Here is a 26108-nt window from a genome sequence, read left to right as displayed (position 1 = left end):
ATATTGTATTTGAAAACAGACATGTTTCCCTAATGCAAACATTTTTGTAACAGAAGACAAATTCATATATACAAATGATAATTTCCCCAGATATGTCAGAATAAAATAGCTCAAGTGCTGAGAGGATAAAGTAAAATTCACCAAAATTTTCTTTATAATTCAGTAATTATGTTGAAAGTGTTTTAAAATTGTATTTTAAAACTTATTACATTGTAGAAAAAACACAAATTACACCAAACATTTCTGAGGAGACAATTTTAATGCAAGAAGTTCAAGATAGTAACAAAGCTTTGATAACAACATACTTTCATTTTGGAACAAAGGAAAGAAGTTACATATATTTATTTGTTCCATAAGCCTAGTATGCTTAGTTGTGCTATGAAACAAAGTATCATACATATGATAAATGATTTCACCATGACCGTAGTAAATAATTATCAATAATGTTTTTCTGATAAATTATTGTAACAAATACATAGTTTTTTTAAAATTAGTAATTGTGAAACAGTAGTATTCTAATATTTAGATTAGATGTTTATGTAGCAATTACTGTTTTTCCCTACATCTTTGTCTTAAAAATGGGTTTTTAAAAATTATTAATATTTAAGGAAAGTTGTTTGCTTGAACTTTTAATAATCAGAACATCAGAGTATACCTTTTGATATAATTTTGAATTGCAGAGCAAACAAGATTATATTTGGCAGAGATCACAAACAACCACCCTGGAGGTTTATAAACCCAGTTTAAACATACATTCTTCAAATGTAATAAAATGCATGGAACTGGTGTCAAAGATTATGTTGTAAACATAGATTATGAGAGTTCTATGCTTCTGGAATTACATTCACTATTGTGTATAAAGAAAGAGAAAAATGTTTTTGTCCTGACCAGTTAAAATAAAGCATAGAGATTTGCTATTCTTAGATTGCCCTTAAACCTCTTTAATGACAACAAAAAGAAGTAAGTGCCATTGCAGGCAATAATATTGCTTAAATACTATTCTATTCTTCTTTCATAATGGGAAAATAAAATTAAGAAATTAGATTTCTTCTGAACTTCTTTGCATCTCTGGAGCCCTGTTTTAGCAGCATTGGAGAATAAAGCTGATTTGTTTCTGCTTCAGCTGTGGGTGGAGTTGAAACTATTCCAAAAGATTAAAAAAGGGAAAAAAAAGTGATGACTCTATTTTCCCTTCAACTTCTGTTTCAGCCTTCCTCCTGGCTATTGAGCTCCTGAGCCTATGCGGAAATGGTACTTTGAGCTGATTGATTGTATTTTTTTATGCAAAGTACCAGGCTAATGGCTGTATTTTTTTTATCCTCTTAATATAAGGTGGATTTTATTGCCGCAGAAACTACAAGAGTTTGACAACATTGCAAGTTGCCAGAAGAAATCAATAATGGATCAACTTTTTAAGTGTTTCTAAGGTCTAGAAGAATGGTGTAGACGTACACTTAATCATTATAAAAGTTAGATTCAGGGTAGATAGAGGGTGTTTTTTTAAGTTGTCTGATTGGTGAAAGTTTACAGATATTATCTAGGACAGGGGTGGGGAACCTTGGCTCTTTTATGACTTGTAGACTTGTGGCTGGCTCAGGAATTCTGGGAGTTGAAGTCCACAAGTCATAAAAGAGCCAAGATTCCCCACCCCTGATCTAGGACATTTCAGTACACTTGGACACCTTGCTGTGTTGTATTCTTCAGGTCAACTTCTTGAGTAAATTCTCTAGAGTAATGTAATGGCTAGAATCTTTATTATTTTCTTATTCTCTCCCCCCCCCCCCCGTCACTCTTTCACATTCACAGAAATGCTGTTTTCCTTTCTTTTCTTTAATATATAACTTTTTAGGTTTCAGTGGCTATCTTGAAAGGGATTTGGCACTTCTTTTATGCCTAGTCTCATCAGAAGCAATTCATTTATGATATATATTTGATTTACAGATAAAGTGTGAATGGAAGAGAAATTTCAGTTTAATTGCTTATTGCCAAAATGAAGTAATTATTTGCAGCTCTAGAAATTCTTGTATTTCAGAATGAGTGGAAATACCGTTAGCAGCTGATTAAATTCCATCATGGAATTATTTGTAAAGAGATTGAAGAATAGAAAAAGAGTTCTATCATACAACATCAACATACAGTAATTAATACATACAGTAATGAATTAATACTTCTTTTCTGTTACAGTTTGGTTTCTTCTTAACCCCAAAATGTTTTTTCTTTTCTATTATGAATCAGATTTTGGACAGGGATTTTAGATCCAAATCTCTCAGCTAGGAATGACATTTGGCCAATGATCCTCTTGCAACACAAAGTTTCTACAGGGCTTTTAGACAGTATAGAAGTGTAGAGCTAAGGCTTTCTTGAGTTCCCAGAAAAAAGATAAGATACGAATCTAACAAGTAAATACAAATAAGTAGTAGAAAAACAGGATGGATGGATGGACAGGATGCATGATTTTGCTCTGTTTTGGTTTTATTTATCTTATAAATTCTTCTCCAACGTTCTAAAATAGATCACTCAGAACTGCTTATTGAACAGGACAAAGAAAACAGACAATTGACAGAAAAAAAGACTCTAAGAACATAACCAAATGTATTTATTTAATTCAGTTCCAAAACTACCCAATTCTTAATTACTCTTTTTGACTTATAATTAAATCTAGAATAATTTAGGAAAAATAAAATACGTAGCTAAAGGGTGATAAAAAGGAATGTTATTGATTATTTAAAAAGTGATAAAAAGTGAATATTTATTTATGTATGTATGTATTTATTTAAATTCTGCTGCCTATCTGCTTTACAAGGTGACTTTGGGCAGCTTTATCAGACAGATTTTATTGAGATGAGTGGGAATTTAACGTTTTAACTCACAGTGTCTTCATTGAATTCACCAGTAAATCTGCCTAGTGACTCATATACTTTTTTTGGATAGTCCTTTCCTAAAGTCATACGAGACTACCAAGGTCTCTTTGAAGTCACCTGGAATTATTCTGATTATTATTTTCAGTGTCAAGAATCAGGAAGAATTATTAATTTTCCCTAGTTTTAAAACACTTTTCACTTACATTACGTTTCTTACTATTGTTTTATTATTGCATTTTAATGATTATATTACTCAATTTAGTTTTGAGCCTCTTACAGCCACTTACCAAAGTTGCTGTTTTAAAAATGTCTACTTCATCTGGTGTAGGTGTATACAGTATGTGTGAAATTTGTGTAGTGTTTGATTATGTATTTGTGTTTGATTATGTATTTGGTCAAATACCAACATTACAAACAAGAAGCAAATAAAATAAAATGCAAGATATTTTTAACAATTGATGTGAATTGTCACTGCAGTCAAATTTTGCAGACAGTATAACAAAATTTAGCCACATTCAAAGACATTACATCAAACTGATCTGATAATAGCAACTAACAGATGAAATGGGTCCATGAATCCTTACAGAAGGTACATATAGAACCTGAGGTGTAGTTTTGATAGCCCCTTGTCCACAGGGCCATAGTTTCAGCTCATGGGATTTTTTATACCAACCCTCCAAGACTGCTGTGGAAATGCATTGCACCATGCTAAAATTAATACCCTTCGGAGTTTGTGGATAGTTATACAGTGTATGTATTTCACTGCTTTGAATTTGGAGCAAAAATGAGTTCCAAACACAGTGGTACCTTGATTCACAACTGCTTTGAAACTCATAAAATTTGATACTCAATGCATTTTCACGTGAAAATTTTGTTCTGGTACTTACAGTTTGGTACTTGATGCATAACCTAGAACTTTTCAGTGTCAGCTGCCTTGTGACTGTGATTTTCTTAATTTCCTAGAAAATTATTATTATTATTATTATTATTATTATTATTATTATTATTATTATTGTTGTTGTTGTTGTTGTTGTTGTTGTTGTTGTTGTTGTTGTTATTTGAAAGATCTTTTTGTGTGTCGATATTGCAAAATAGCTATTACTATAGCAGCAGTGTTTGGACGTATCGGAACTTTTCCGCCATTGCCGGCAATGGGGTGGGCACAGTTTTGACGTGATGTGTCCGGCCCACGGGCCGGCAGTTTGACACTCCTGTCATAGAAGGATTATGTAGACTCTTGCATTAAAATGATGAAGTCCTGCACATATAATGGTCAATTGGAAAGAAGCAGAAGGTTCATGTTTTGTTATGACAATTAGGGTTCTCTAATTAATATTAATGATAATTATGTATTTAAATACTAATATTAATATTATTTAAATACTATGACTGATCGTGATAAGAACAACATATCTACCAATCTTCATCACTCCTACACAACTTCTGTCCCAGTAAGATGAATTTGCCCTGTTTGCCCTGCCAGGGTTTGGCAGCTCTTGTGCTTTTGAAATTTTAGAAAACGGGTAAGAAAAGAAAGAGACAAGTGGCTGGTGTGCTGTTTGACCTTGATTGGTCTCATATTTTGAGAGCCTATGTCAATTATTCACATTATGCATTGTGAGTAATTGTATCTATTATCCTCCTTGAATTAATTTCAGAAAGTTTACATCTATGACAGTTGCATAGATGTAATCTGTGAAAACATCAATATAATTACAATAAAATAATTGTATAGACCACACTTAAGATAAATCAGTCTAAGAGACTTGATGAACAAGTCTCCTTTGCAGAGTGTTAGAAGATGTGCAATACCCTGCATACCTGCAGAGGGAGTATGCAGCAGGTTCTATTGGCTAGCTTCACTTGTTGTTTCTGCTGTGGCCCCACCCTCCACCATGTATGGAACATTCTCCTCCCAAGGTGTGGCTAACTTAATCCCTTAAGCATGGGGACCCCAGGGGACTAATAAAATATTAAAATGGTTCCAGTATATATTAACACCTGCTTTTCACTTAATGTTTATTTTATTTTATTTATTTTATTTTATTTTATTTTATTTTATTTTATTATTTTATTTTATTTTATTTTATTTTTAATCCCATTTATATCCCGCCCTTCTCCGAAGACTCAGGGTGGCTTACAATCTAAAGCACAAATCAATGTGCTTAGCAATAGCCTTCATTCTATGTATATGCCTGCTTATTAGGGCTTTCGGGGGCCCCCAAGCGCCATTATTACAAAGTCAGCTTATTGCCCCCAACAATCTGGGTCCTCATTTTACCTACCTCGGAAGGATGGAAGGCTGAGTCAACCTTGAGCCTGGTGGGACTCGAACCTGCACTAATTGCAGGCAGCTGGTGTTACTTAAGGAGGCATTAGCCCACTGCTCCACCAAGGCTCTTTTATTAGTTTTGTGATTTTTATAATTTTACAATTAATAATAATGATAACCATTATCCCCCAGTGAGGCACTATTGGAAGAAAAGGTGTGTGTTGCAAATATACAAAATCACCATCTATCAGTTTCAAAAGGAACTTTACTTGGAACAAATTACATCCAGTGACCATATCTAACACCATCAAACAGCAACATCTGCTTATTCCAGGTTTTTGGAAAGAACTAGAGAGGTATATAAAAATGCAAACCCAGTCTAAACAGCTGATTGATTGTGCAGCCAATCTCCTCCTCCTTCATCATTTTGTTGTTCATCACCTGGAGACACTTATTTGTGAGATGAGTGTTCTATAAATATAACAAAAGAACAAACACCTTAAAATAGACCAGCAAAATAAGTCTTTATTATTGATGATATACAATATGGTCTCAGATTGATACCCAGATCACTATTTGGGGAGAAGTAGCTTCTGAACATTCCCCTGGTATGGCAGATAAGTTCCTGGCATAGCAGGAGAAATTATGGACAAGCTCTTCATGAGCAGAAGTTGTGACTTTTATAGTGCTGAGGGTTACTGATAAAATGAGATCTAGCATCTTCAACTGCATACCTGATCTATATATATATGAAAGCTTGTATTGGTCAAATTAACCTCCTTATACTATACCTTTTAGAGATTGAATGTTTATGTACTGGACAGTATCCAACCATCAGGTACTTCATTTGGAGCAACTCACCACATAGTTTTCAGTGTCCTTTTTTAATGATGGCCACCAAAACTGCCTCTTAACCAGATGCAAAGTCATTATAATACAAAATGTCCAGCGGTTTTAGAGTCATGACTTTCCCAGAATGATCATTCTTTGGGTCTCTGGCATGTATAACTTAACTCCTACCCAAGCTAATCTATCTCGAACTGAGCATTCATTCTTGTGGCTTTGAAGCCAGTTATCTTCCTGTAACTCAGCAGTTACATTATTGTCTACTTGTTGTCGTTCCTTTGCTTGCACTCGAGCAGTAACTGTGGCAGTCAACTGGCAAGATGGAATCAATGGCTTAATTACATTTGGTTTAGAGAAATTATATTGAGGCATACAGGATAAAGCATCAGCTAAGATGTTTTTCCCTCCCCCGCCAGAAGTAGCGCAAAGTAAAGTCAAACCGATTAAATGTGATCACCTTTTGCGATCTTCTGACAAGCAAAGTCAGTGGGGAAGCCAGATTCAGTTAACAACTATGCTGCTAACTTAACAACTGCAATGATTCACTTAACTGTGGCAAGAAAGGTCATAAAATGGGGCAAAATTCACTTAATAAATGTCTCATTTAGCAACAGAAATTTTGGGCTGAATTGTGGTCATAATCGGGGACTACTTGTATCTTGTATAAAGCAAGTAATACTGTTTCATTTAGGAGCTGTGACGGTTAGACTGCAGTTTGTAGGTTGACTGCCCACAGTTTGGAGTTTAATTCTGACTGGCTCAAGATTGATTCAACTTTTCATCCTTCTACGGTGCATCCAGTTTCTTGGGGGAATTGCAAACTGCTCAGAGAGTGCTATAAATATAAAATACTATGTAAGTCTAAGTGCTATTCCTATTTATTGCAAGCACACATAATTTTGTCTACTTCTTATCTCCTTCATTTTTAATCTTGTACAAGGAAACATGGTTGAAATAAAAGAAGGATCACTTTCACTTATAGAGTATTTGATTCAAAAGACACTACATAAAATTGATTTTTCTCAGGGAGATTGTACAGGCACACTTCACTTAGTGACTGCCCTGTAGCAACTATTCAAAGTAATGATGGCACTGAAAAAAAATCACTTGGCAACCACTCATTGCATTTATGACCATTGCAGTGTCCTTATGGTCATGTGATTAAAATTGAGTTGTTTTGCAATCAACAACCATAGCAGTATCTTGAGGTCATGTGATCACTATACGCAGACTTCTTAGCTGGCTTCAACAAGCACAGTCAATGGAGAATTTGGCAGTAAAATCACAAATCACAGTTGCGTGATATCTCGCGTAATGTGATGAGTCATTTAACAAGCAAATGGGAAATAACATCTGCTATGATCACATGATGTTTCATTTAGCAATCATGTAACTTAGCGGTGGAGTTGCTAATTGCTAAGCAAGGATTATTTGTTTGTTTCTTAAATTTAATCAGGGAGAAAACATTCTAGCAGCTGGATGCAAACAGTACATTTTTTTCTCCATGCTGATCATCAAAAATATACTAATCCCATGCAAACCTTAAAACAACCCATTCAGTTGCCGGACATTGTGCATAAAGACATTCAAGCAACAATGAAATTTATTGTAATAGAACAAACCTAAGAAGAAGCTTGGAAGGTCTTAGTAAGTGGGGTTTTATCAGCTTTCTTTAACTTATATGTTTGCCTGGATGCCTAAGGGAGAATAAGAAAGTTTGATATGGTAGGATGAAGACAGAGAATGGAGAGAAAAGTATCCTGCTGTGAAATTCTTTTAAGTGCCAAGTGGAATGAAATAAAATCTGCCAAACCGATGCTAAGAGCAAAACCATTGTTATATATTTAATGTATAGCTGAGGATGAATGAGGATGAGCAGGAATGTTTATCAAAATTGCAGGCACCTGTGCTGCTTTTTCTCCTCATTTGAGCCTTGTCTCCAGCATCAGCACAGCAGGGTTGCCAATACAGCTGCAACCTTGGTGTGGGGGAAAATGGGAAATGTGAATTGTAAACTCAGTAGCCACCAGCACAGTACAGTACAGTAGCCAAATAAAAGAAGGAGGATTTTTTTTCTTTCAGAATGGAAAAATAAGAAATCTCACATAAAGATAGTCTAAGACACAACAGGCTTAAGAAAGAAATGTTGAAGGATGTTGCATAGAACATCCCCCCCCCGTAACTGTGTTGCCAGCTTAACAACTACAGTGACAATAACAAAGATCCATAAAATGGGGCAAAACTCATGTAACAATGATCTAACTCAGAAACAGAAATTTTGGTCTCATTTGCAGTCATACGTCGAAAACTACCTGAATAGGAAATATCCATTTGTTTGTTTTTATAATATAAAACATCTCCCCAATTGTTATATCAAGATGCAAAGAAACCATCTGTCCAGGCCTTTTCTTTCTTTCTTGAGTGTGGATCAGTTTACAAAACTGGATATGGTTTAAAGAACTCATCATACTGAGTTACAACATTTTTCAGTGTGGGCACATTAAATCAAAGAAATAGCAGAAGAATTCTCATCAAATGTCATAGTAGTATCACAAAAGATTCAACATTTTATGAATATAATATTTTGAATACTTAAATGCTTTAAAATGCTCAACCTTTTCCTTCTTCAAGTTTTTTTGTCTCAAAAAAATCTCTTTCTAGTTCTCTGCCAGGACCTTACATATATTATTTTCAGTCAATGCAAAGATGTAATAATCTTAGTCAAATTTGCCAACTTCTTTCTCAAAGAACTTAGCTTAAAAAACCAGTAGTATTCTGTTCACTAGCACCTATATTGTTTGTGACGATTTGAAATCTTTACAATGGCTGTGCTGTTGGTTGCAAGTGGTTTCACATTACGAGCACAAGACAAATTCTAGCATATAAGTCTACGTGCTATTCCTATTAGTTTAGTATATATTGAAATAGTTTAAGAAAATTTCTTAGTCAAAGTAATACTGAATAATTATGACTAAAACTTTATATTGTTAATTTGCTTGAAATTAAATCTTACAGGAGCATGAAATACAGTAGATTGATAGTTTTGCATGAATAGATTGTTTTACAAAATGATTTGCAGTGGTTTTACAAAATGATTTCCTCATATGTATGTTTCTGAGTCTATGTAGCTTTCATTTACTGCTGGATTGTGAGAATGATGGTGTATTTTTGGTTGCTATGAAGAACTTGATCTTATGCCAACATTTTTATTCATATTTTAAGATTTCCAACGCACAATTAATTGCAGGTCATGATTTTGAATATAAATTAAAAAAGAGAAAGTATAAAACAAGCAAAGAAGAGACCCAGTGGCGTAGAGGGTACAGGCGGTGCGCTGTTGACTGTGGTATTATAAATTCTAGTCCTGGCTTTGCATAAAATAAACTGGGTGGCTCTGAGACAGTTATTCTCTCTCAACCAAAGAAAGAAGGCAGTGACAAATCACTTCTGAAAGCGTTGCCAAGAAAAATGAATAGACTTATCCATGTAATACCAGAAATCAAGGCTGACCTGAAGGCACAGGCCAAGCAAAAAATAAAACATTGATGATGCTAGTCAATGTTGCAGATAGTAATGGTCCTCTTAATTTCAAAGTGATAAGTAATAATATTGAACACAAAAGGTTCCAGTTGCTTTTAAATGCCTTCTACCATTGCTGCATTTCAGCAGTATGTTTTATTACAAATTAGTTATTAGTTATTGTAATTTCTGGATTGATGTGGTTGAGCAAGAAAAACTTCTTGTAGGGAGAAAGTAGGTATGCAGATTCTTTAGACACAGCTTTCTTCTACATGGAAAGAATAGTTTTCTATTTAAATTACAGTAATATCTAATTTTATGTCTTTATAAATATTAATTTTCATACTGTTTTCTTCTTGAAAATTCCCCCTTTTTAAATCATTACCGATACAAGTTAGATCCACTTTCCACCATCAGAACACAGACATGTTCACTATCTTGTAAAACACAAGCAAGGTAGGGACTCCATATAGCTCAGGGTTGAGATATTTTTAATATGAAATTTTCATATGTATAGATCAGTGTAGTTTGTAAATAGATTGCAGACTTTATATGAATCTATGGCTTTTGTGTTGTATATGCTTAGTATATCAAGATTAACAAGAAAAAATACATTTAGCTGAATATTTTAAGTCAGAGGTCCTCAACCTTTTGGGCACCAGATACCGGTTCCGTGGAGAGAGATTTTTCCTCGGACCGGAGGGCACGTGGTTTTGTGTGCTGCCTGCAACCCATGGATGGGGCTTTGTTTTTTTGTGTGTACCAGTTGCTGGCATGCTGCGACCCGGTACTGGTCCATGGACTGGGTGTTACGGACCCTTGTTTTAAGTGAAGATTCATGTACAAATGCTATTACATATGATTTTAGAAGTACCAGGATTTTGTTCATATGAGGTAACACAATGTGACATGGGAGGATCTGTTACATCATGGATTACATCAATTGCTATGAAATATATTTTTGCCTCTCCCATGAAAATATTACAATTATAGAGAGTGATACTAGCAGGTGCAGCAGTACCCAGCCTGTAGTAATTGGAAGCTAGATTGGGGAAGGCTGGTCTAATTTCATGAATCAGGATTTGACCTGCAGTCTTAAACATGTTGCATACTGGAAATTAAACAATGGACTCTGAACCTTGATTTACTAAAAGATGGGCACTTTAACAGAAAGAGTCCATGCAGGCAATAATTTTTACATTACCTCATCTTGATGTCTTCCTTTCAGCCCTTCTGAAAGGGAGGTTCCACAGCATAATTAAAGCAAAATCATTTATGCCCAAGTACTTTAAAGGAAGTTTTAAAAATAGAACATTTCTTTTTGTTGCCTTCTTTTATTTAAATTTAAATTTTATTTTATTTTATTTTATTTAAATTGGGTATAAAGTTTAATTACACGCTTTTTAACAATCAGGCACAGCAAAACGGATAATGATCTTGTTGTTGCCTCTTAGCAGGTATTCCAGGAGATTAACTATTTTTTTTCAATTGATACTGTTGAACAACAATAGTAAATTTGGCTATGTGACTGAGGTTCAATCTGTTTTGAACAGGGTACACTTTGTTGAAAGAGCAGGCCTGTGTGCTGTTTGATTCCAGCTGTCTGTATATGCTCAGGTAGAAAGGGTTTATTTGCCATTTTTGCCTAGTTTGAATGACACCCAATTTTACAACCTTTTTGCCATGATTGTTAAGTAACTCAATACAGTTATTAAATGAATCATGCAATCATTAAGCAAATCGGGTTTCCCTATTTACTTCGCTTGTGGGAAGCCAAGGGAGAAGTTTGCAAATGATGAACGCATGATCCCGGGATGCTTCAACTATCATAAGACATGCTGGTTGCCAAGTATCCAACTTGTGATCATGTGACTGTGAAGATGAATGCAAGGAATGGCTGTAAGTCACTTTTTTCAGGGCTGTTGTAACATTGAACAGTTGCTACACAAATGATTTTAAGTTGAGGATTGCCTGCAGTTGAATAAAATATATTTTTTTGCTTTAGGAATGTACATTGGTGCATAAATGCCCAAATCTGCTAGTCATTGGAATAAAACTATAACTAGTAAAAATCAAGCACAAGTAAATATGAGTTTAAAAAAGATCACACAAAAGTATTCACATGTTGATTGTCTTCAATGCTGTCAATTAAGACTTGATGTATGTCACCTACAAATATATCTCTGAAGGAGATTTTCACTTACCTCAGAAATATCAACCAAATATTCAGTAGACGATTTTCATAAAGAGCATGCAAAATTTTCCTAAAGTTTAAATTGAGAAAACTAATCACATGTATCTGGCAAGAAGTAAATCAGATATCTTTCCAATTGAATCAGTGTATTAATAGGAAGGCTAAGTTGCATGAAGGTTTTGTCCATCCAAAAGAGAACAAAGAACAAGAGTGAATCAATGTATTTGTGCAAAAACTGAGATATGTGAAGATTAAAATTCATGAAAATTGGAAATATTTTCCTTCTACTAAACAACCGGAAAAAAGTTAAATAACAGGAGAAAAAAAGATGGAACTAGGATTAGAAAACATGATGTTTTATTCTTGATCCAGTGGGCTGAAATTATTTGCCCCTAGTTGAATATTTACATTTTTATATTCAGAATGTCCTAAATTATATCTTAAAGCCCATCAGAAACTATAGGGTGAATGTGAAGAACAGGCAGGATTGTCCAATACGTAAACCAGCTATTTGTCCCAATATCAGACGCTTCTTTGTGAAGTGAGAAATGTTTGCTTGACACTCTTGATATGTGTTTAACAGTTGACATTGAACAATATTTCACATTTTAGTACTGAAAGACAACTGATAGTTCAGAAATATTCAGATTAATTAATTTGAAATTTCAGATTAAGAAAAGAAAAAGTAGATTTTCTTTCCATACCAGAATTCAAACAAAAATTTAGAATTTAGAATTGTTTAAGAATATCTAATTACATACTACTGCCAAACTAAATACAACTTTTAATTCATTGAAATGATCGTGGCTTTTCAAGTTAATAAATTCAGGCTTAAAATAGGAATACTTACATCCAGGAATTTCTGGTTGAAAAGTTCCAGTGTGCTTATCAGAATGATTAGCTGGTTGTTGTTTTTCAAGAAAACACTTGTTTTTTCTAATCTATGAGAGGTTATTTTAAATTTTGCCTTGATCAATATTACTAGTGTCACATGCACCACTAAAATAGTTACGTACTGGAAGCAATGAAGTTATTTTTGTATCAAATTCATTACAAAAATATTACCTTTTATTTCAGATACATATTCTATCAAAATTTCAGATCATATGCCTAAAAGAATGCCACTCTTGTTTACATAAAAAACATACCTAACAAACAGATTAAAATAGTGTAGTTACAGATTTATGGGAAAAGCCTACTTTCTTGCAAATGTTAGTGTAGCTTGGCAGCAACAGTAAATTTTGTCCAAGTAATTTTAGAAAGTGGTGTTGAAGTATTCCCTTTGAGAATTTACTGAAATTGTATTTAAAACAATTCCAATTTTACAGCAGTATTTAAAAAAACAAAACAAGCTTCCTCTTTGATATTCTCAGATAAGATTGGTCAAGAATTTAATAATCTGTAAATCAGAATAGAAAAAGGGAAATTATAGACAGCATGTCCATTGGAGAAGATTAATCTACATTTATAGAATGAATGTACATATCTCTAAGTTAAACGACTAATTTGTACAGTGTAAAGCTTCCCAGAGTCACAAGAACACCAGATGGAGCACATAAATATTAAATATATCAGTAAGTAAGTCTTAAATTTGTGCAGTAATTTCATGGTGTGGAGTTAGGAATGAAATTATCTTCCTCAGAAATACCTGGCACTGATACAAAGTACAAGTGAAATTATGCTTTATGCCATATATTATTGTTTCTTCTCAGTCAAATGGAAGAAATAAAAGCTTTTATTTCTATGTTCATTATTGTGTTCTGGTCCATGGTAGCGCAGTGGTTAAAATGCAGTACTGCAGGCTAACTCTCTGCTCACTCCAGGAGTTCGATTCTGAGTAGCTCAAGGTTGGCTCAACCTTCCATCCTTCTGAGGTTGGTAAAATGAAGTCCCATATTGTTGGGGGCAATATGCTGACCCTGTAAACTGCTTAGAGGGCTGGAAAGCACTGTGAAGGAGTATAGAAGTCTAAGTGCTATTGCTATGGTAAACTGTGTATTATTCTATTTAAGGAAATGAGGTAAATTCTTAAAATTTGGATTAAATTTCTGCTGTAAGCCTGCATGAAGATAACCATTATATTTCCTGTGGTTATCTTCATGAATGTTTACAGCAGAAATGTAATTAGTTGCTCAAGAGGCAATTCTTCCCAGTTGGTCTGACTCTATTAGTTCTAATAGGTAACTTTTCTTCACCTGGAAACAGATGAGAGAGCATAAACTGACTTCATACGGGCTGTCTCTACTGTTCTTAAAACCATTAGATTACGATCAAGTCAAACAATTGTTAAAAATATGTGATGTGGAATTCCAGATTGAAATTAACATGACAGAATTAGTACTAACATAGACCAGGGGTCAGCAACCTGCGGTTCTGGAGTCGCATGCAGCTCTTTCATCCCTCCACTGCAGCTCCTAGTCCTCTGCCACCTAAAAAAAAAGTTCAATCAATCAATTCCAACTTCTCACAGAAGAAAAAGATCTCACAAAGTTGGAATTGATTGACTGAACTTTTTTTAGTCCCACAAACAAAAGAAGTTTGTGGGCAGTCCAACAAACAAAAGAAGTTTGTGGGACTGCCCTCAAACTTCTTTTGTTTGTAAGACTGCACACGGTGGCAGAGGAAGTGACAGAGGACCGCGTCGTAGCTGGAAAGAAGGTGCCACATGGGTCTGATCGGGGGTGCAGGGGGTGGTGGTTCTGCCAAGCATCTTGTATGGAGCCAGGGAAAAAGGCTGGTGGGGAGAGCTGCCAATGCCACTGCCATGAACCCCCCAGCCAGCCAGCCACCATTACCCGATTTACCCCTTACCTGGCCGGCCGGCTGGCTTAAAACCTCACTGCTCTTCTCCTCATTCTCCTCCCCACTCTGCTCCATCTGAGTTGAAGAAAGCAGAGGTGCAGCAGCAGGATTCTTCTCAATAAGGCAGGTGCACATGAGTGAGCAGTGCACCTGGCTCATATTGTTTGAGAGCAATCCCGTTTCTGCGCCTCCACTTTCAACTTGGATAGAGCCAAGGAGCTGCAGGTGGCCTCTTGAGTGGGGAGCACGAGCTTTGCTGCTGGGCCATGCCTGGGCTATGCCCTTCCACTGCCTCCCATACTCCACCTTTGCTACTGGGGAAAGCCGCAGCGGTAGGGCGCTCCACGCAGGGGAAGTAGGAGGGAAAAACAGCAGCAGGGCGCACTCCACATGGGGGAGGTAGAGGAAGAAAGCAGCAGAGACAGGGTGCTCTGTGTGGGAGGAGGGGGTAAGCAGCAGCAGCGGTGGGGTGCTAGGGGGGGAAGCAGCAGGGTTTTGTGGCTCCCAATGTTTTCTTTTTTGTGGGAAAGGGGTTGCCAACCCCTGACATAGACACATGGAAACCATCAAATTACTTGCTAAACCTAACCTTCCCTAAACTGAGAATCAAATTCTTTAAAGCTAGATTTAACATTCTTCCATCTTCTCTTCTTCAAGACTGATATAGTAAAATCCCTGTAACAGAATGGAAGGGACCTTGGAGATCTTCTAGTCCAACTCTCTGTTCAGGCAGGAAATCCTATACCATTTCAGACAAATGGTTGTCCAATCTCTTCTTAAAAACTTCCAGTGTTGGAACATCCACAACTTTTGGAGGCAAGTGTCTCCACTGGTTAACGAAATTTCTCCTTAGTTCTAAAATGATTCTCTCCTTGATTACTTTCCATCCATTGCTTCTTGTCCTGTCCTCAGATGCTTTGGAGAATAGGTTGTCCCCCTTTTGTCTTGTGGCAACCCCTCAAATATTGGAACATTACTATTGTATCTCCCCTAATCCTTCTTTTCATTAAATTAGGCATACCCAATTGCTGCAACCATTCTTCATCAGTTTTAGTCTCCAGTCCGCTAATCATCTTTGTTGCTCTTCTCTGTATTCTTTCTAGAATCTCAACATCTTTTTTTACATTGTGGTGACCAAAACTGGATGCAGTATTCCAAGTATAGTCTTACCAAGGCATTATAGAGTGGTATTAACACTAAACATGATCTTGATTCTATCCCTCTGTTAAACCAGTCTAAGACTGTATTGGCTTTTTTGGCTGCTGCAGCATACTTCTGGCTCATATTTAAGTGATTGTCCACTAAGACTCCAAAAATCCCTCTCACAATTACTATTGTTGAGCCAGATACCACCTATACTATACCTATGCATTTGGTTTTTCTCACTTAAATGTAGACCTTACATTTTTCACCACTGAATTTCATTTTGTTAATAGGCCCTATGTTCAAGCATGTCAAGTTCCTTCTATATCTTAAGCCTATCTTCTGGAGTGTTGGCTATTCCTGCAGCTAAGCGTATTTGCCCATTTGCTGAGGAAGAGGTTGAAAATGTGTCACATAAATTATTATGTTGTAAATTTTATAGAGACATTAGGTCTGTCTACATTGTACTCCTCCTAATAGATAAATTTCCTGATATTTTAGGAAATATCTGTTCATAATCTAAAACCATTTATTGGATATGCAGTAGCTGATTTTTGTCTTGCTGCTGATGAAAGCAAGAAGTACTTGGTCAAAGACCTATTTACTTTTGTTTTAAAATAGTACTTGGTTTGATACAACTTAACTATGAATTAGAGGGGATATATAATTTTTATTTTTATTTCAAAGCTATTCATATTTTAGATTTATCACCCAGGTAAATAACTGTATTAATATAGTAAGAATGAATGTTATATTCTGTAATTTATTTTGTTAGCTGTTAGTATTTTATTGTATTTATTTTCTTTTTTGCTTTGTTCTAAATTTTGCTGGTCAAATAAATATTATTGATTAATTAATTAACCATTATATTAGTACTGTGGGAAAGAAAAAGGACCAGGAATAAGGGTGGTTAATAATCAACGATTTTTTTTTAAAAAAAAATTGGAATTTAAATTGGATTTTTTTTATTTTTATCAAATTTATTTTAATAAATTGCTTTTTGAGTAAAAATCTATCTAAATATAGTTTTCTATTTAAGATACATTAATAATTTAGTTTATTCAGCATGAAATGGAACTTAGTTATGTAGCACGAGGCTGTATATTCTGCAATATTTACATTTTTGGTAAACCCATTCAATGAATCCAAGCTCTGCAAGCTGAGATAACATGTACTGCATTAATGCATTCACACAATTTCACTGTAACCATGAGAAAAATCATAAAACAAAGTTCAGGAATATTCCTTTATCCCATTATTTTGCAAATCTATGTACACTACAAACACTGATTATTTGAAGAGAAATGTATCTGTACCAGGTTCTAAGTGTGAGGTGGAAGGGCAAGCAGTAAAAATGAAAGTGAAACCTTCTAAGCAGCTTATAAATTTTGTGGTCTTTCTGCACATAGCTTGAAGTGGTTTATTCCTCCCTTGGGGAGCAAAATGGCAGCAGGCCGTAAAAGAGACCCAGTTTGGGAATATTTTAATGAAGTTCCTCTACCTACGAGTAAAGCAGGTATGTGTGCAAAATGCAAGCCGTGCAACAAAGAGATGCAGGGCTGGGTGGCCCGAATGAAACAACATCATGAGAAGTACTGTGATAAAAGGACCTTTTTTGAAGAGGCAGGACCTTCAGGCTGGTAAACTATTTTTATTTCAGCATATTTTTAAAACTGTCATGAGGTATTGTTATGCTAAAGCAATAATATATATCTGCTATTGTTACTGCATGGCACTGCATTTTTACACAGTTGCCAAAAAAAGAAATAATGAGTTGAAATATGCAAATATTCCTTTTTAGGCTGTACTTTGTGTGAATACAATGAGAAATTCACAATAAGCATATATGGTTCAAATAATAAAATAACAGCATTGACTGTTTTGTTTAGGTAAAACCACCATCACCACCATAAAAGATTCTGGAAACTCCACTTTCTAAATTGCCATCCTCTTGTTTTACAGCAGGGGTGTCAAACTGCTGGCCCGCGGGCCAGACGCATCAAAAGGAAACCGCACTTATCCCATTACTGGCAATGGGGGAAAAGTTCCGATATGTCACGTGATGTCATGTGACATCGCGAGTTTGACATGTCTGTTCTACAGTTTCAGAGTTATCTCTCCAAGATAGTGCATCAGTTGCATCATTTACACATATCTGCAATATATCACCTAAAATAGGGGTGTCAAACTCACGTCACATGACATGTTGCGATATATTGCTATTTTTTCTCCATTGCCAGCAATGGGGTGGGCACAGTTTTGGCATGACGCATCCAGCCCATGGGCTGGCAGTTTGACATCCCTGACATAAAAGAAAGAAAGCATCTGGAACCACCACCATAAATAAGTTTGTGATAAAAACCAGCAGATTAGAAAAAGAATTGATGAAAAAATTGTTCAGTTTGTTTATGCAACAAACTCTTCTTTCCATCTGCTTGAAAACTCAAACTTTGTTAATATGATTCAGTCACTGAGACCAGAATAGAGTCCACCAAGTAGATTAGATGTTGTAGGAAAACTGCTGGATAAAGTATATGATGAAGAAATTATGCAATGTATAACAAGTCTAAAAGGTAAAATTGTTACCTAAGTCTTGATGGGTGGAGTAATGTCCACAATGATCCTATTGTATGTGCTTGTATAACAACAGAACGGAATGTATTTCTTGCAGAAACAATTGATACTTCAAGAAATGCACACACAGCAGCATACTTAGAAATAGCAGCAAAATTTACCGTAACATGCGGGGGGAAAAATCAAATGTCAAATACACAGTTTGGTCACAGACAATGCTGCAAATGTGTTCAAAATGAGAAGATACTTAGAACAACATGAAGAAACTACCACACTAATAACATATGGTAGTAGCACTCATTTGATGCACCTCCTAGCTAAAGATTTCTGTGTCCCAGAAATAAAGAGTAATGTTGAAATTGCTAAATACTTCCATACAATCATTTTGCAACATCAGCTCTGAAAGTAATGGGTGGAACCAAGCTAATGCTCCGACAAAATGTTAGATGGAACTGTAGTGGACTGTTTTGAACAATCTATAAAAACTGGATTATTCTGATGACCGTTTATGAGCAAAATCAAGAAAAAATATATGGCCAAAATCACAGCCAAAATCCTCAACATTGGGCTGAAGAGAAATGTTGAACATATACTGAGCATCCTGAAACCCGTTTCCGAAGCTTTAAACAAAATCCAGAAAAATAGTTGTTTTATTGCTGATGCTGTTGAAATTGGAAGGAACTGAGTGAACACTTAAAAACAGAACTACACACTTACAAGCAGACATTACAAGATTTAAAAAAGCGAATGGGACAAGCACTGTCTTTATCTCATTTTCTTGCAAACATTGTCAATATCCGGTACCAGGGTCAAACCTTAAGTGCTGAAGAAGAGGAGTTAGCCATGACATGGGTATCTAGCAATCATCCATCTCTAGTGCCAACTACAATGAACTTCAGAACTGAGAGGGAACCATTCAAGAAATATATGTTTGCTGATGAGGTTTTAAAGAAAGTTTCACCAGTCGCTTAAACACTTGGATTCAGAAAGTGTTGAAGTAATGATTTCACTTTTAACTGCAATGGCCTCTTTTGCTGGCATTGAAAGAATATTCTCTTGTTCACTCTAAATTGAGAAATCGCCTGGGGCCTGATAAAACAGAAAAGCTTGTTTTTCTTTTCCAGATCATGAACAAACAAGAGAACAAAGATAAAAATGAGTGAGCTGTTGAAGACCATGTTTTTTATGTGAACCCAGCTGATATATTCAGTTTAAATTCTTTTCTTTGTTTTTTTCAAGGATATTTTGTTTATGCACTTCAGTTACTAAACATTGATGTTTAAGCAAAAACAGGAATATGTAATATAATGTCATTGTTTTAATTAAATAAAAGAATTTTAGTAGTTCTCCAACTAAGTGTGATTAGCCTATTAGCTAACGTCGGTTCTGATATCGCTGTTTTACTAACCTGACTGCTTATTATTCTAAATAGGAAACCTTTATTTTGTTTGCAAATAATATTAAAGTTTCTACCTACCAGCAAGAATGAGTCCTTACATTTAAAGAGCACCTGCCATTTCAAATCTATTATGGCAGTGCCTGTTAATGGGCATCCACTCACTTGCTGCCCACCATGTCCCTCACCCTGTTGTGTCACTGCTGCATCACCAGCCATCCCATTAAAGTGAATGGGACTGTTGGGGAATCAACAGCGGGTCGGAGGAGCCGCCACGGGACAGAGATGACAGTTGTGCTTTAAAAATTCTGATTTAAGCTGAGTTGATTTAAATCAAGCCTTTTTACTAGTGATTTAAATCATGATTTAAATCAACTTGATTTAAAATGAAATCCACACTGCCAGGAATGCTGTAAAATCTAGGATTTACATATAATTTATATATACTTTATGTTATTGCATTACATAGCATGGGCTTTATTTTAAGAAGGTTCTACAATGAAATTGAAGATAATGCTTAGCAATATTTAACTACAGTATCTGTAAATAATTAGATATATTAGTATTATGAAAAACAATAAAATACTTTGTAATCATATATACAAAGCTGAGTTTGGATTTTGACCTTTGTAATAGATTCAAAGTCACATTGAAATATATTTGCAAAAAGGAAAGGGATATTGTTACTTGTATAAAATGAAGCTATAACTGTGAGTCAGAAAAACAGTTCACAAGAGAAAAATTACTTGAAACACTAGATGTAGGTAGATCATAAAAATAAAATTAATTACATTAATTCAGAAATGGCATATTTTGTTTGGGTTTACATTTATTTGTGTGTGCATCCAAATCCAAACTGACATCAATTTAATACCCTGGTTCTAAGTACACTTCCTAGAAGAAAATGGGTTGATTTTAGGAGAATGGCATGTAGGCTCAAGTACTTTAACTTTGTTCCATGCTCCATCTTACTTAAAGTATAGTTGGACTTAGTTATCTTATGAAAGGGATTTTTATATGGTAAGATGCTTTATATAACTGAATTAATTTGAAGTGTGGTAAATTCAGCATCTCTGAATGACCCTTGAATTCATTCTGTGAAATAGTTCAGAAAATGAATCCCCAAACCTTGTCTTGATGGAGTTACCTTGATAGGAGTCCTTTCCTACAATAAAATACGGTAGTTATGATTGCAATGCATTTTTAATGGTAGTTGTTGCTGTATAATCAGAGGAGAATTGTTAGCAGCATTTTCCTGCTCTAGCAATATGGTTAGTGGGAAATTTAAATTGAAGCAAAAATTGGATCATAAAGAAATATATCTGAATTCTATTCATTTTAATATGCCTAATTTTTATTGCTTTTGAACAAATTAGTGTAAGAAAGTAAAACGTTTACTACATAAATTTAATTATATTTGATGTTTATTAGATGGTTCAATATGCATTCAACCTTCATTTCTATTAGATTTATTGCAGCTTAACCAGGATTTTTTTTCAAATCATAACCTTTGCACTGTTTTCAAGCAACACATTCAGAAATTCATGAATTATTAATTGACGGTAAACAAATGTCATTGGATTAATTTAGAAGCCATTAATATATGTTTTATAGTGATTGTTCTCCATCCATTATATTTTCTATTAGAAGATATAAAATAATGTCTATTACAATTTTTTTTAAAGTTAGCATTGTTTTTAGGTGAATACATAACTCTTGTTCAATTAGTCTGGTAGTAATTGGTTTCTAAAGGTGTTTTGACTACTACCATTGTTTGTATTGTATTTGCCTTAAGACTATTTTTGGATAACTGTGTTTTTACTAATAAGTTTTACTAATAAGGAAATAATGCTGTTGCATAAAAAATATTGAGAATAGAATAGAAGTAGAAATGAGAGAAACACTATTATCTCCTATTGACTGACTTGTGATATATGCTATAACTCACCAAATCTAAAAAAAGGGGGAAAATAGAATATATTATATATTGAATATATTGCCTGAGGCATCTTATAGTGGATGCTGCAATTCACAATATAAGTTGCAGTTAGCTATAGTAGTTAAGGCATCAGGATAGAAACTAGGAGATTGTGAGTTGGCCTAGTCAGAATGTGGCAAACCACTTCTGGAAAAGAATTTTGCCATGGTAGTTTCTGACAGTTAGAAATGATTAAATGGAAGAGAGAAAAAAGTTACAATTGGTAGCATAGTAGCTTTATATAGATATATGTCATATATTTTTTCAAAGCTAGAATGGCAATTTCAGTTGCTAATAGGAGTATTCTGATTCAGTATAACAAACGGTATAAATTTGATGGAGATTCTTAATTATCCAGGTCATATTTGTGCCAAAGGTGTTTTTCCCAAAGGCAACTGGACTTTCTTGTTTTTTTCTTTGAAAATGTTTCACTTCTTATCAAAAAACTGAAGAAGCTTTTGGAAAAGCACCCTTGGAGTACAAGCAGAAGTGAATTCCTTAAAGCAGCTGCTTCTTTTTCAGAGATTATGCTGCTCTGCAGATGCCAAATGATCCTGGGAAAAGAGACGTTTGGTTTAAGGAGCTACAGGTGCTAAATTTAGGTTCTCATATTTGCGAGAAGACTTGTCCTTCTCTGGGTTAATAGTCAACTGCCAAATCAAGTTCTCTAAAATATAATCATGGTATTTTGGCACTTTAATAATGTTTTGATTTATTTCTAAATCCCTCACATATTTTAGCCAAATATCTAGGATGTTTCTGTCTCTCTTGCAGTATTTTTTTTTCTTTTACATCCTTATAAGGTTTTTTTTCTCATTTCCATTTTTAGAACTATTAATTCCTTTAAACTGTTTCAGTGTTTTGAGCTTATTAAATCAGCAATTTGTATTGTTTTTCTTTGAGAACAATTTGAGTTTGCAGCTTCATTTACAGAGCGGATAACATTCTTTTCTTTAACGACAATATTGATTTCCATTGAAGCAAACATAAAATACTTTTTTTTAGTACAAAGTGTTATAATTCACTAAAAAGGTTAAAATTGAAGTGAGTAATCTTTGGCACATAATCTGCAATTGTTAATTTTAGCTCCGTGCGTAGGAGCTGTTATGAGTTGAACAGCCGGCTCTAGCCTTCATTAGAGAAGAAACACACAGTTTTTGAGACAGGTGGAGCTGGATCAAGCTGTGAAAGTGATTTGCTTGAAGCTGGTCATTGGGGTTAGAAATCTGGTCTCTTTATTTTATCTTTTAATTTTAAATATGATTATAACTCTTATTATTGGTATTTACTCTTTGTCCTTTTTTTCTTTCTTGCCAGGTTGATGACAGTAAAGGAACAGCATGGAGACTGGCATCCTGAACTGTTAATGGGGTCATGGGATTCACATTGTCTTTGATCACTTGTGTGGATTTAACCAGTGAGGAGCAGCAGAAACTGAGAGGAAAGTATCAACAGTTATTACTGAAGGTAAATCACATCTTAGTTATCTACCTAATGGGAGTAGATATTGTCTATGTGTGTACTTGTATTAATATCCATGCTGGATTTTGCATGAATATAATTGCTAGAGTACATACCAGATTGTACAATTTGTAGAATTCATGTTAGTTATATTTAAAATTGTAAGAAAGAAACTTGTGTATTAATTTCCATATATAAATGCTTATTAATTTTGGAGAGAGGTTATTATCTCCCCCCCAAAATGTGCTAATAAAATGACAACTTGTTGATTGTTAGAAACTTACATTTTCAATCATTGCTATTTTGTCCCACTTTTCATACAAAGAGATTTGCAAAACCTGCAAGGAAAAGTGCTCTTACCGGTAGTCCTCTTAGTCCTCAGTTCTTTTACAAAATCATGGGCAATTTTCTGAATTTCTGTCCACACTGTATGCTATATATTTTCTTTTAAAATAAACCAAAACAAAGATTGGAGGCATCTCTTCAGTATGAATTAATGTCTATAAAAGAAACACAATTAAATTTATATCTATCAAATAACTACATTATATTGGGAGTAGGACAAATAGTAAAATTTGTTAAGAACGTATTCTTTCTCCAGTATATTTTCCTTCTTATGATTTTTTTCTTTAAAAACGTGGGAAGAACAAAAAGTATCAAATTATTCATGAGACATATTTGACAACCAATCAGTAGGGAGGTACCAGAATGGTATTTTATGAATATTTTTAATTTCAAAAGCTGTGCTAAGATTCTGTGTAAATGACTGTTGTGAAATGAGAGCAAAGCCTTGCTTTTAAGAGCTTCATGAGAGCCATCTGCCAAGAGTTTCTGGGAAGATTTTAACAGTATGGGAGAATGATAATGGGGTTTGGAAAGGGCTTTCAAATTGTATAGTGGAGCTGTCAGTTTAACGCCTATCGGTGAAGACTGAGATTTTTAATGCCAAGTGGACAATTAATGTTTTTATTGAGTCATTATTTCTTCAGCTTTCTTTCTTTCTTTCTTTCTTTCTTTCTTTCTTTCTTTCTTTCTTTCTTTCTTTCTTTCTTTCTTTCTTTCTTTCTTTCTTTCTTTCTTTCTTTCATATGTGTGCACATAGGGATGATTGAATGGTAGGTGTGTGCCGATTCCCTTTCTTCTTCAAAAGAGATTAATGACCTAATAGAAAAATGTATAGGCTACCTTACTTTGTAGCAACATCTTCCTGGTAAAACTGTTCTTCCACATGTGTAAATTTTGCAAGTTGCAAAATGTACCTCTTGAATGAAAGATGGAAGAGAAATAGCAAAACATGTTCACTTTTCTATTCTTTATTACGTTTACTTTAGTTAATCTAAGCTACTTGTTAATTTTTAAATTCTTTAGCCTTCACCTAGAATTCTTTGTTCCATTACTGTGTGAATTGTACTGAATTCTGTTGGGCTGTAGGATAGAATAAATTGGGGATAAAGTGATATAAATTTCTACCTGTATGTTGTCTGTTTATGACTTGACATTTTAGGTCATCAAAACTTTTTCTTTAAATTTCTGAGAATGTCTGAGCAAGATAAACTAGAAGAAGCTGGAAATGAGCTAGACTCGGCTCTCTCTCAATCAGAGAATTGCGTTCTTAATAAAACAGAAAGCTCAGAAGCAGATGAAAAAGAGGGATATGGCAAATCAGACCAGGTATTAAGAATTGGCATATACTTTCTAATAAAGCTGTCTTCCTTTTCTCATTTTAATTTTATTAGATGTTATATTCTGTTAAAATTTTAGTTACGCTTTTCGTTCATCTTTAAATAGTACGAGGTGAATGCTTCTGAAAGATTTGCTAATATTCACTAACATTTATAACAAGAAAGAAGTAGGATGAAAATTACATGCAGAAACTTTTCTTTAATCTGGACCCTTATAAATGAAAATTGCAATCACATAGAAATGGAAACCCGTGTATCAGTGACGGAGATAAGGGCAAATTATTTACTAGCTACCCTATAAAGTGCTATTATTTCTGTTATGCATATTTTCTACTAATACATTTGAATATGTTGTCACTTGCTTTTCACAGTTACAAAGTGTTAACCAGAACCAGCAGAAAAAGAGATCGAAGGTAGAGTTTTTGTCTGGGTGCTCAGAACTGTGATAAGTTGGCTTGGGATGAAAATTTACATCTCGCGGCTGGTGGTGAAAGTTTATAATTTTTGTTTAATTTAACTTTTGTTTTAATTTAATTTTTTTTTAAAGTTTTGCCTCAGTTCAGCTTGCTGGCCTTTTAATTAATTGGTTTGTGTGTTTCTGCTATTTAAGGAAAAAAATACATTTATTTTTCCTTCTCTAGCCAAATTTCATGTTTTCATGCTTATAGATGCTTTCATGCTTACAGATGTCTAGTTTTTAAAGATCAGAAAGAGACAATTAAACTATAGTTTCTTATTTTAAGGACTGGTATATTTCATTTTAGCCACCTAAATATATCAATTAATTTGTTGCAGATAAGTATCATGGTTTTGAAGATCCAATTTTTTGATGGAAGTTTGCATTGCATTTTAATCAAATTTTTCAAAAGTACTGATTTAGTTTTCAGATATCCTAATTTCAATGACTGATTCTTAGGGCAGCTGAACAGTTTATTCTTTGCATACCAGCTTATCTGTTGTTGTTTTTTAGTTTTTTACTGCTAAAATTTCATTTATTGGCTATGCATGCATGTACAAATTCAAAGAGGTATGTACACGCTATTATATTATTTGTTTAGAAATTACTTTACTTCTCTATTTCAGTCAGGAGGGGGAAAGGGGAAGCTGGTACGAAGCCATGCTGTTTGTGAAGAATCGTCTCCTCGTTTTGACTCAGACACTGACAATCAGGTATCTAAAACTTTTCTAAGCTGCATGAATAACTTTCCTTTTCCTGTGCATGATAACAGTGTATAATTGTAAAAGAAACTTTTAATTTGGGGGAATCAAACTGGCTTTTCACATGAACATATTTTATTTTTAACGTTTTTAGTGTATTTCTTTGATATACATGAGTAGATCAACAGTATATCACAGGGTGTTATTTGCTCTTTTTTTCCA

The 26108-nt window shown here is 34.4% G+C and overlaps 1 protein-coding gene across 1 annotated transcript in view; it reads left to right on the top strand.

The window, feature by feature from the left end:
• The window catches only part of ARPP21 (cAMP regulated phosphoprotein 21), a 141320-nt gene that overhangs the window by 17756 nt on the left and 97456 nt on the right, over positions 1–26108 (top strand). The window contains exons 2-5 of the mRNA XM_081345175.1: positions 22903–23052; positions 24551–24717; positions 25100–25141; positions 25812–25898. Coding sequence (XP_081201301.1) covers positions 24583–24717; positions 25100–25141; positions 25812–25898 — 264 coding nt within the window. The 5' untranslated portion in view covers positions 22903–23052; positions 24551–24582. The remainder of the gene's footprint in view (positions 1–22902; positions 23053–24550; positions 24718–25099; positions 25142–25811; positions 25899–26108) is intronic.

Source organism: Vipera berus, assembly GCF_964194415.1.
Source record: "Vipera berus genome assembly, chromosome: Z".
NCBI lineage: Eukaryota > Metazoa > Chordata > Lepidosauria > Squamata > Viperidae > Vipera > Vipera berus.
The sequence above is the reverse complement of the archived record's forward strand: the minus strand, read 5'-3'. Positions and strand labels throughout refer to the sequence as shown.